General features: G+C 41.9%; 1 protein-coding gene across 3 annotated transcripts in view; it reads right to left on the reverse strand.

Moving 5' to 3' along the window:
- LOC115428600 (collagen alpha-1(XIV) chain-like) overlaps positions 1-12,178 on the reverse strand; it is a 282,214-nt gene that overhangs the window by 126,964 nt on the left and 143,072 nt on the right. For all 3 annotated transcript variants that reach the window (XM_030147725.1, XM_030147724.1, XM_030147723.1), the window contains one exon: positions 6,472-6,601. In XM_030147725.1, coding sequence (XP_030003585.1) covers positions 6,472-6,601 — 130 coding nt within the window. The remainder of the gene's footprint in view (positions 1-6,471; positions 6,602-12,178) is intronic.

Consider the following 12,178-nt stretch of genomic DNA (forward strand, 5'->3'; position numbering starts at 1 on the left):
ATTTTTATAATAGTCTGAATGGTGCATTTTTTGTTTGTTTGTTTATTTTTATAATAGTCTGAATGGTGCATTTTTTGGATCATATTCTTAGACGAACCGCAGAGGCGACTTTAACATCTGACACAAATAAAACAACTTTTCCGTTTTTGTTCTGAATGAAGGATCATGAAGGCTCAGACGAAGCCCCGCCCCCTTGGATGAGTGACAGTTATTTCAGAAGGCCGTGTGGCGTCCTCCTCTGACCTGCGTTCAAAGGCCAACACGCATCATAAAGACGTAAACATGGCCTGACTTAAAGCCACAGCCCACAGACCTTAAAGCAGCATGCACTCCATGTTAATTGGGGGGGGGGGGGGGGGGACGCCAAGGCTTTAAAACCCTGAAGAACCAAAGTGAGAAACCAAAAATATCCCTGTGAGGCGAAGCTGGAGGCGGAGCCGCGCAGAGGCTTTGGCATCGACAGAATGGACGAAAACGAGTCAAGACAAGAAGAGAAGGAGACGGAGCTGCAAAAAAAAAGGAGAAGGAAACAGGAAACTGCAACGTCACCGTAGAATCTGAGAGGAAGAGGAGAAAGAAGAACAAAAACCTCCAAATGGACTTTATGGATCTGGAAACAGGAGAAGAAAGAAGAAACTAAAAGAACAAACAGACAGGGTTTATTTATTAGTTCAGTTCGAAAAGTGTTCACGTTTTAATTTAAGAAACGGACGAGTTTTAGTTTGAGTTTCAGTTTAAGATAATTTAAAGACGACGAAGACGATGAGGACAAAGACGACGATGATGGGGATGAAGATGACAAGACGAGAGGAAAGCTGATGAGACATTGTCCGTAGGAAGAAACATAGACGAGGAGGATGAAGATGAAGACGACGAGGACAAAGACGACAAGGATGAAGACAACAAAGATGATGAGTCATTGGCCCAAGGAAGTTACATAGACGACAAGGATGAGGATGAGGATGAAGATGACAAGGATGACAAAGATGGTGAAGATGACGAGAACAAAGACGACGAGGATGAAGACGATGAGACATTGTTCCAAGGAAGAAACATCGACGATGAGGACGAAGCTGTCCAGGACGAAGACGCCGGAGACGCCGGAGACGCCGGAGACGCCGAGGACGAAGATGATGAGTCGTTGTCCCAAGGAAGAAACACAGACGACAAGGATGAAGATGACAACGAGGACGAAGACGCTGTCCGTCCGTCCTCCTGTCTCCAGTGGTTCTATCTGTTGTTCTTCTCAGACGTCAGTGTTTATTTCTAATATTTACAGATGAATGAAGGTGGTTTCAATAAATTAAAGGTCCATAAATTCAAACCCTTTGAACTTGGTCTTTTTACGAACTCGGACCTCAGCCTCCTTTCCTGTGTCCACGTGACTCTCCAGATAATGCTGTGAGCATCCTCAGGAGGACGACGTTTCCCATCAAACACTGTGGAAACGTGAACGAAACCCAGACGAGTGTTTTCACAGACGGAGCTGGAGTTCAAAGGGTCATAAAATCTGTCGAGGATTGAATGAAATTGAATTTCATCAACACTTTTAAAGCTCATTGATGTGGGAGTGAGAGTTTAGTGCAGAGCCTTTAAAGTCTAAACTCCAGAACACTTTGATCCATTTAACTCCAGTTTTCAGGAACCTGCTGCGGTCACATGACCAGTCTGTTCTGGACTGATGGGTTTGGTTTGAAGCCTTTAAAGGACGACCGTCAGAACAGGACGCATGGGTTTATTTAGACTGGTTCTACAATAAAAAGGTTTGGGTTTTTTTCCAATTCTTTTGCACCTGTTTTCATGAAGAACTGAACTGTCACTATCTGTCCATTAATTATCATTATTACATGGAATAAATGCTTAAAACAGTGAGTTATAGTAACAAATAAAACAAAACTAGATTTTTAAAATTATATTTATTATGAAAAACAACTGTAAATGTTGATAACTAAACTTTATTAGTTTATATAAAGATGTTCGACTAATATATGTATGAGTCATATTAGGAGTTCATGGGAAACGTTAACACAGAAATAATTCTCTGAAAATGAATTTTAAAAAAACATTTATTGAATGTCATAAATATGTGGGTTTGTGGCATCAGTTTTATTTCTATGTTTTTTGTATATGTGTCGAAGTCCAACTCAAATATCTGAAAATTTTCATGTTCCATCTGGTTTATCTGTAACGTTTGTCATTTCATGTCTGTAGTGAATATAATGTCTAAAACTGAAATTTAATTTATGTTGATTTGAGTGGATGTGATGCCCAAGAAATTTAGAATTTAGAGGATAACACAGGTTCAGAAGATGAATGAATGAATGAATTTGTGCTTTTTTGAATTTTATTATTTTTATTAGTTTTTTTATTTTAATTCTTTTTATTTGTGTATTTTTAGAATTTGTGTGTGTGTGTGTGTGGGGGGTTGTACTTTATTTATTTATTTACTTATTTGTTCGTTTATTATTATTATTATTATTATTATTATTATTATTATTATTATTATTATTATTATTATTACTATTGTTGTTGTTGCTTTTAAGGATAAGGCACAAAACAAACATGGAAACAGTCCCAGGTGCATTCCGACATTTACACATGTACTGTCCACAGATTAAATGAAAAAGTCCCATGTTTTCAGTCCTTTCCACCCTTGTGTTGTTGTAGGCGGAGACTGTAGGTCATTGTTTCCATTAAATAGACATGACTGACAATTTTTATCACCAATGAAACTGAAGGAGGGTCCTTTTTTAGCCAGTATTTGGTGAGGGCTTTGTTTTTTTAATATACATCACTTTTACATAATTCCTTTGGGATAATTAGTGCTTTTAAAGGGGTGTTTTTCATTAGTATGAACCAGCTGATGGAATAAACAATAGATACATTATGTCAACAGGTTTGTTTGTTTGTTCTGTTTTTATTGGTCATTACCACAGATTGGTGAACTTTCAATGTAATATTCCCTGATAACAATGTAATAACATTTTATACCATTTCCCTTCCAGACTTTGATTCTTTTTCTTCACATCACATGAATGGATGGAGGTGAATTCTTCTTTTGTTCTTCAAAACTGTAAATTCTGTGTATTTTTTTCATTTATTAAAAGTACAAAGGCTTAATTAAGACATACATAAAAAGACGTTGTATCCAGAGTACAGACGAACCTCCAGAGGAAGTTGTTTTTTTTTTTTTGAAGTGCGCAGATGAAACCCATCTCCTAACCTTAAATTTCTGTCCATGTTCCTGTCCAGCTCTTTTTCTGGGTGCACTGTCAGCCCTGTCCTCTGGCTCTAAAGTGCATCCATCTGTAGATTTAAGGAGCTGCTGAATCTGGAAACACAGCGTTTATGAGCTGCCTCACATCCACATTATCATCCCATTTTTTATGTGATAGGATCAGTTAGCTCCCATCGTAAATTTAAAGGGGGTTAAGATAGCACGGCACTAGGGTTGTCAAATTTATCCTCGTAGCCTCGTCCAAAAATGAGCCTGGAATCTGTATCAGACGTATGAGAGCACGAGTGTGTTTGTGGTGTCATGTTACACAGCATTAGCGCAGCTGTTAGCCGCTGTTAGCAGCTGTTAGCTGCTGTCAGCCACTGTTAGCCGCTGTTAGCAGCTGTTAGCCGCTGTTAGCAGCTGTTAGTTGCTGTCAGCCACTGTTAGCAGCTGTTAGCCGCTATTAGCAGCTGTTAGCCGCTGTTAGCTGCTGTTAGCCACTGTTAGCTGCTATTAGCTGCTGTTAGCCGCTGTTAGCTGATGCTAACGCTGCAGGAGCTCCTTCCAAACTGACCCAATTAGCCACCATCATCTACTACCCCCTCCCACCTGCTGAGCGGACACTGGGGTTAGGGGTACGATTCCAGGGTAAAGTCATTAATATGAAGGAGGAGGTTCAGTTCAAACACAAAACACAACAGATCAGATCAGGTTTTAGTGTCAAAGTAAAAAGAGCAAAGGATGTGGTGGAAAAAGGAGTCAGCTGAGAAGAACAGGACAACATGAGCTGAACTTTAGAGCAGTGGGTCTTAACCTGGGGGGTGGGAGGTACCAGAGATCCCAGGGGGTGGGAGGGGGGTGAGTCTTTGTCTGCACTGAGGGGGGGTGCGGACCCTCTCCCGGTGGGGGGGGCACAAGCACAGGATGGGAGGGGAAAAAATTACGAAAAATCACAGACTCACTGGCTATTATTACAAAGGAGATGCAGCAGACCCCCCCCCCATGTCAAAATGTAATGGGTATCTGGGTAAATGGGTAATGGGTAAATGTAATCTAATCTAAACTAGTCTAATCTAGTCTAATCTAATCTAGTCTAGTCTAATCTAATCTAGTTTAATGTAGTCTAATCTAATCTAGTCTAATCTAATCTAATATAGTCTAGTCTAATCTCATCTAATCTCATCTAATCTAATATAGTCTAATCTAGTCTAATCTCATCTAATCTAGTCTAGTCTAATCTAATCTAGTCTAATCTCATCGAATCTAGTCTAATCTAATCTAGTCTAATCTCATCTAATCTAGTCTAGCCTAATCTAGTCTAATGTAATGTAATCTAATTTAGTCTAATCTAATCTAACATAGTCTAATCTAATCTAATCTAGTCTAATCTAATTTTATCTAATATAGTCTAGCCTAATCTAGTCTAATGTAATCTAATCTAACATAGTCTAATCTAATCTAATCTAATCTAATCTAATTTTATCTAATATAGTCTAATATAATCTAGTCTAGTCTAGTCTAATCTAATCTAATCTGATCTAATCTAAATCTGTGGATTTAGTACATTTTACAGTAGGTGAAACACTTAAAATCAGTCCAGACCATAAACAAAAACTGTCAAGAAAAAAAGAAGAAATGAACCCGTGAGTGATTATAGAGACAGATGACTGCTGGTGTTTATATTTAACCCCATGTCTGTGTTTTTATCTAACCTTCTACCTGTCTGTGTTTGTTTCACTCACATGGGGTCTGCTGGCTGGTCTGGGGTCTGCTGGCTGGTCTGGGGTCTGCTGGCTGGTCTGGGGTCTGTTGGCTGGTCTGTGGTCTGCTGGCTGGTCTGGGGTCTGCTGGCTGGTCTGGGGTCTGCTGGCTGGTCTGGGGTCTGCTGGCTGGTCTGGGGTCTGCTGGCTGGTCATGTGGTCTGCTGGCTGGTCTGGGGTCTGCTGGCTGGTCTGGGGTCTGTTGGCTGGTCATGTGGTCTGCTGGCTGGTCATGTGGTCTGCTGGCTGGTCTGGGGTCTGCTGGCTGGTCTGGGGTCTGCTGGCTGGTCATGTGGTCTGCTGGCTGGTAATGTGGTCTGCTGGCTGGTCTGGGGTCTGCTGGCTGGTCTGGGGTCTGTTGGCTGGTCATGTGGTCTGCTGGCTGGTCTGGGGTCTGCTGGCTGGTTATGTGGTCTGCTGGCTGGTCTGGGGTCTGCTGGCTGGTCATGTGGTCTGCTGGCTGGTCTGGGGTCTGCTGGCTGGTCTGGGGTCTGTTGGCTGGTCTGGGGTCTGCTGGCTGGTCTGGGGTCTGTTGGCTGGTCTGGGGTCTGCTGGCTGGTCTGGGGTCTGTTGGCTGGTCATGTGGTCTGCTGGCTGGTCATGTGGTCTGCTGGCTGGTCTGGGGTCTGTTGGCTGGTCTGGGGTCTGCTGGCTGGTCTGGGGTCTACTGGCTGGTCTGGGGTCTGCTGGCCTCCTCTAACTGTTGTAGTTTCTATCTGACCTTAGAACTGTGGGTGTTTCGGTTCAACTCACATGTGGTCTGCTGGCTGGTCATGGGGTCTGCTGGCTGGTCATGGGGTCTGCTGGCTGGTCATGTGGTCTGCTGGCTGGTCTGGGGTCTGCTGGCTGGTCATGTGGTCTGCTGGCTGGTCTGGGGTCTGCTTGCTGGTCATGTGGTCTGCTGGCTGGTCTGGGGTCTGCTGGCTGGTCATGGGGTCTGCTGGCTGGTCATGTGGTCTGCTGGCTGGTCTGGGGTCTGCTGGCTGGTCATGTGGTCTGCTGGCTGGTCTGGGGTCTGCTTGCTGGTCATGTGGTCTGCTGGCTGGTCTGGGGTCTGCTGGCTGGTCATGTGGTCTGCTGGCTGGTCTGGGGTCTGGTGGCTGGTCTGGGGTCTGCTGGCTGGTCATGTGGTCTGCTGGCTGGTCATGTGGTCTGCTGGCTGGTCTGGGGTCTGGTGGCTGGTCTGGGGTCTGCTGGCTGGTCATGTGGTCTGCTGGCTGGTCTGGGGTCTGGTGGCTGGTCTGGGGTCTGCTGGCTGGTCATGTGGTCTGTTGGCTGGTCTGGAGTCTGCTGGCTGGTCTGGGGTCTGCTGGCTGGTCATGTGGTCTGTTGGCTGGTCTGGAGTCTGCTGGCTGGTCTGGGGTCTGCTGGCTGGTCTGGGGTCTGCTGGCTGGTCTGGGGTCTGCTGGCTGGTCTGGGGTCTGCTGGCCTCCTCTAACTGTTGTAGTTTCTATTTGACCTTAGAACTGTGGGTGTTTCGGTTCAACTCACATGTGGTCTGCTGGCTGGTCATGGGGTCGCTGGCCTCCTCTCCGTACATGGCGTACACCGTCACCGTATACTCAGTGGACGGGCTCAGACCCTCCAGCTCCACCTGGTTAACGGAGCCCTCCACCTTCACCTGAACACAAACACAAACAGCAGATATGAACCTGATCTGGTCTGCACATGCTCTCATCTGCTCTGTCTTCATCCGTCAGGTCTTCCACTCTTCAGTATCAGAGTCCGGTCCAGACAGACACAGAACCGAGCCCCCGTTACACTCTGCACTTTGACTCCAGTGGGTTTTTTACACTCACACATTCTGTTTAAAGGCTCCAGATGGAGAACTTCTACTTTGAAACATGAAAACAGTTCCAGTGTCCCTGTACGTCAGCTCCTGTTCTGTGTTCCAGTCCTGGTTCTGGTCTGTGTTCCAGTCCTGGTTCTGGTCTGTGTTCCAGTCCTGGTTCTGATCTGTGTTCCAGTCCTGGTTCTGGTGTGTGGTCCAGTCCTGGTTCTGGTCTGTGTTCCAGTCCTGGTTCTGTTCTGTGTTCCAGTCCTGGTTCTGGTCTGTGTTCCAGTCCTGGTTCTGGTCTGTGGTCCAGTCCTGGTTCTGTTCTGTGTTCCAGTCCTGGTTCTGATCTGTGTTCCAGTCCTGGTTCTGTTCTGTGTTCCAGTCCTGGTTCTGGTCTGTGTTCCAGTCCTGGTTCTGGTCTGTGTTCCAGTCCTGGTTCTGGATGCAGATCAATCTAACTATAGAAGTGGGCGGGACTTCCACTGGAGGAGAACTGAACTCACCCAATCACAGTCCAGATGTGACTTCTATCAGTGACCAATAGGAACTAGACTGATATCTGGAACCACTGACATGTTCTACTGCATCAACAGATGGACCAGGAGAAGGAAAGGAACAGGTAGAATATTTCAAAAACTAAAATGGATAAAAATGAACAAAATAATCAACAAAATGAATAAAAACTGACAAAAAAAATCATCAAAATGACCAAAAAAAATTGACAAAATGATTAAAAACTGACAAAATAATCAATAAACTGAACAATAAAATCGACAAAATGAACAAAAATGAACAAAAAAACATGACCAAAAAAATTTTTACAAAATGAACAAAAATTGACAAAGTATTCATAAAAGTATTCAATAAAGCGGCCTAAAAAAAAAAAGAAAAAAAAAGAAGAAAAAGAAAAAAAATCAACCAAATGAACAAAAAGGAAGTGTAGTCTGAAGGTTTAGAATGAAATAAAGTATAAAACCAGTGTCCCTGTACGTTCAGTCCTGCGGTCTGGACCTGCACATCAATCTAACTATACAAGTGGGCGGGACTTCCACTGGAGGAGAACTCAACTCATCCAATCACAGTCCAGATCTGACTTCTATCAGTGACCAATAGGAACAAGACTGATATCTGGAACCATGTACATGTTCACTGAAGAGTTCGGAACATCAGTTCAACATTGAACTGCTTTTCGTGCAGAAGTGTCGTTCCAAACGGGCGTTGACGACGTTCGCTCCAGTTTCAGTTTCATCACCGCTGAAGCTGTGATGCAGACGGAGCCGGATCAGACTTTAATCCCAGACTAACTGTGCGTTTAAAACCTTGTGTGGTTAACGTGTCATCAGAAGGTGGTCTGGGGTGAACCCGACCCTTCTGCTGCTCAGACGCTCAACTGTGGATCTTTGACCTTCTGCCAAACACAAAGCGGATGTTAGCGATCTGGCACAACCGACTCTGTCCCAAATGTCTGTCCATCTGCTCGTCCCGTTGGATCGACCCAGAAATAAATAGTTTTCATTTCGCAGCCAAATAGAAACGCCACGTTCTGCCAAATCGTACGGTTCATTCTTTATGGTTTCAGCTCATTTTTATCTGAGACTAAAAAGTCTGACATTATAAATAACCACGCAGGCCGTTTCTTCAGCTAAAGGAGTCGATTTATACGTTATTGAACCCAAAGAAACTCCTGCTTTCATTATAAACGTCACATATGTAAAGCATTAAACCAGGGGTGTCAAACATACGACCTGTGGACCAAAACAGGTCTGCCAAAGGTTCTGATCCGGCCCACGAGATGAAAGTGCAAAAATTACACTGAAGATACTACGTTTTACTTCAGGTTCCAACAGGATCTAAAGTGAAATAACATAATAACCTATAAATAACAAAACGTTCCTCTTGGTTTAATGTGAAAACAATATTATATCTATTAATAATGACCACTCCTAATTTTTTCTCTTTATTTCAGTGCAAAAAATTACTTTAAATCATGAAAATATTTACAAGTATTTATCTTGTTTTGTTTTGTTTTTTGTGTGTGTGTGTGTTTTTTTTGGTTTGTTTTTGGGGTTTTTTTCTTCTTTTTTGGGGGGTTTAATAGGTTTGTTGTATAATTTGTTTGTATATATTGTGTCTGTGTGGTTTCTTATGTATAAGTACATGTTTATGTAAATATATAATTTGAAATAATAATAATAAAACAAAATTTACATTTAACAATAAAATGTGAATAACCTGAATATTTATGAAGAACCTGAAAAGTCTGAAGGAAATTCAGTGTAATTTGACTAATATTCAGCCTGTTATTAAATGTTTTGTTCCTTTGTAGATCTGATCTGAAATAAACATGTAGAAATGATACAAATGACTCATAATACTGTTAAAATTGCACTTATTTTTCTTAATTGTTAACAAATTTTTCAGGTTATTCCCATGTTTCTGGTTTGTAAATGTTTGTAAATGTTAATTTTTTCATAATTTAATGGGGTTTTTTGCACTAAAAAAAAGGGAAATTTATTTATTTGTTTGTTTGTTTTTACTTTTTATTTTTATTTATTTAATTTATTTATTTATTTTATAGTTTAAATGTATGTATATATATATATATATATATATATATATATATTTTTTTTTTTTTTTTTTTTTTTTTAATAATTTTTTATTTATTTATATTTTTCATTTATAGGTTCTTCTGTTCTTATTTGACTGGTTCTGATCCGGTGGAGATCAAATTGAACTAAAATGAGTTTGGCAGTCGTGCATTTATAGGTCCAGTCTGTTTGGCCTTTTCCCTCGTTATAAATAGAAACATAATAAAAGTGCGACTGCTGCGTATTGGATGGATATTGGCTTTTCACAGTAAACCCGTCCATCAGTCTGAGGGCCACTGGTGAAGTCTGAACGTCCAAAACTGATCTGAATGAACATCTACACTGTAAAAAAAACAAAACGTTACAATATGTAATAATTGTAGATGTTTTTGTTCGTGTTTTTTATAGTTGATATCCAGGAAAAACACATGACTGAAAGTGAAACTGCCTGTAAATATTGTAATTATACTTGTATTATATACAGTAAAAGGGCTGAAACGTAGATAGTGTTCAGGTTTTAGGGCCGTTCTCTGGGTTTCACTGCTGTTTTTTTGGACCCGCAGCTTCTCTACATTCGATACAAATAAACCAGACGACAGACTTTCAGGCTCGAGTAGATGCACGACTGAAAAGAAAAAAAAAAAAAAAAACAGCCCACATTTCCACTCAGACAGAGAATCAGTTTTTGGATGTGAACAAACACCACGCCACACTGTTCAGAATGTTGGTGGAAGGAACGAAGGCGTGTTCACACGGTCCAACGAGTCCATCAGACGAAGAAAAGTGAGTGTTTGGACGCAAAGAAAAGGCAGAAGTAGCTCCTGCTGTTCCGTCCATTTGAGCAGATTTAGAGGAAACGACTGCACTCAGCTCTGTTTGAATTTAGTTATAGGCAACGTCTACAGACACAGGACTGAGGCAGTAGACAAACGGGAGAAGAAGAAGAAGAAGAAGAAGAAGAAGAAGAAGAATAGATAGATGAGACTGCTTTGGGTCCAGACCTGGACCTGGTCCCCTTATGGCCTGTAGATAAGATGAGATAAACTATGACTATTGATCCCACTGTGGTGAAGTTTCCCAATTCACAGCAGCAGCAAAAGTAAGTGCAGAGAAAGAAGACAGACAGGAAAACCACAAACAAAAAATAAAAAATTAAAAAATAAAATATAGAGAAAATGAGAAATTTGATATTTACATAAATATCTATGTAAATATGGAATTAAATATTATTATTATATTATTTCCATATTTACATTGTATGCACATGGTGTGTGTGTGAAGGGGGGGGGGGTACAGAGAACTGTTGTAAAGTGTGATGGCTGTGGGAAGAGGACACTGGTTTGGGTCCAAACTGGGACTCTGACAGTAGTGCCTCTGAGCCAGGTTCATCCACTCCTCTGTTCTGGGTCTGAATTCTGTTTCAACTGTTTGGATGGTTTTCTGCCTGGAGGGTGTGTGTGTGTGCGTGTGCGTGTGTGTGTGTGTGTGTGTGTGTGTGTGTGTGTGTGTGGTGTGTGTGTGTGTGTGACAGCAGCTTAAATGAGGACTGATGGGAGAGACTCATCTGATGCCCCCCCCCCCCTTCAGTCTGGTTTTCATCATCTCTAACCTGCTGATGCTCCATCAGTTCTCAGATCGATACCCCCCCCCCCCCCCCCCCCCCCCCCCACCTCCAGCTGATTCCTCTCCTCCAGGTTCTATCGTCTGATCGCTCAAATGTCAGTGTGAGAAAATGAAGCTGTAGTTCACTTCAGGGGGGTCCAACATGAGGCCTGTGGACCTGGACCAGGACCAGAGTCAGAACCAGGACCAGAACCAGGACATGAGGCCTGTGGACCTGGACCAGGACCAGAGTCAGAACCAGGACCAGAACCAGGACCAGGACCAGCTGCCAACACTGGGAAGGATTAGGTTCAGACCAAGACTAAAAAAACTCTTCGATGTAGAAGTGTTGGATGATTCTGTTGTTTGTTTTCAGTGTTCATCCATCTGTACACATGTTTATTTACACATTTAACATCTGAATTTCAGAGTGTTGTCTGGTGCAGTTCTCTTTCTGCATGGACACATATTTCACTGGTTTTCAGGACCTTTTCCCTCAGATTTAGTGTTTTTATCTTGTTTTTAGACGCACCTTTTATTACAGTGAAGAGAGTCCAATCCCTCCCATGAAATGAAAAAATGACGCTGTAGACGAGGGTTAGGGGTTAGGGGTTAGGGTTTAGGTTTATGGTTGGGGTTAGTTTAGGAGCCACATATGATCTAAAGTGGGCCGGGCCAGTAAAATATTCATACTAATAATAAGATCAGAACCTAAAAATAATGTCAACACCAAAGTTTTCTGTATGTTTTAGAGAAAAAGTAAAATTACAACATGAAAATGTTTACACAAAAAAACTGCCCACCCTGAACATTCCCCCCACAGCGGATCTACAGACTCCAAACCCTGAACACCAGGCAGAACATGACAATATTTATTCATGTTTTAGTTTGTAAATGTAAACGTTTTCATGTATTTTTACTTTTTTACAGTAAAACCAGACCCGTTCTGGATCCTCTAGGTGTGTATGTGGTCCCTGAAGTCAAAGGAGTCGAATGAAACCCTTGATTTTTAATACTTTCAGTTTCATTGTTCCATTTGACTCATTCATCCAATGAACTGGATTGGATTTGTTCTTTTGTCGACCCAATCTCTAAATCACATCTATACATTTTTAAGAAAGTTGAGGCATAATATTGTTAAAACTGCACTTATTTTTCTTAGGAAATTTCATTTTTTTTGAAGTTTCTTCACATCTTTTTTGTTTGGATAGTTTATAAAAGTACATATTTC

Source organism: Sphaeramia orbicularis, chromosome 11, assembly GCF_902148855.1.
Source record: "Sphaeramia orbicularis chromosome 11, fSphaOr1.1, whole genome shotgun sequence".
Taxonomy (NCBI): domain Eukaryota; kingdom Metazoa; phylum Chordata; class Actinopteri; order Kurtiformes; family Apogonidae; genus Sphaeramia; species Sphaeramia orbicularis.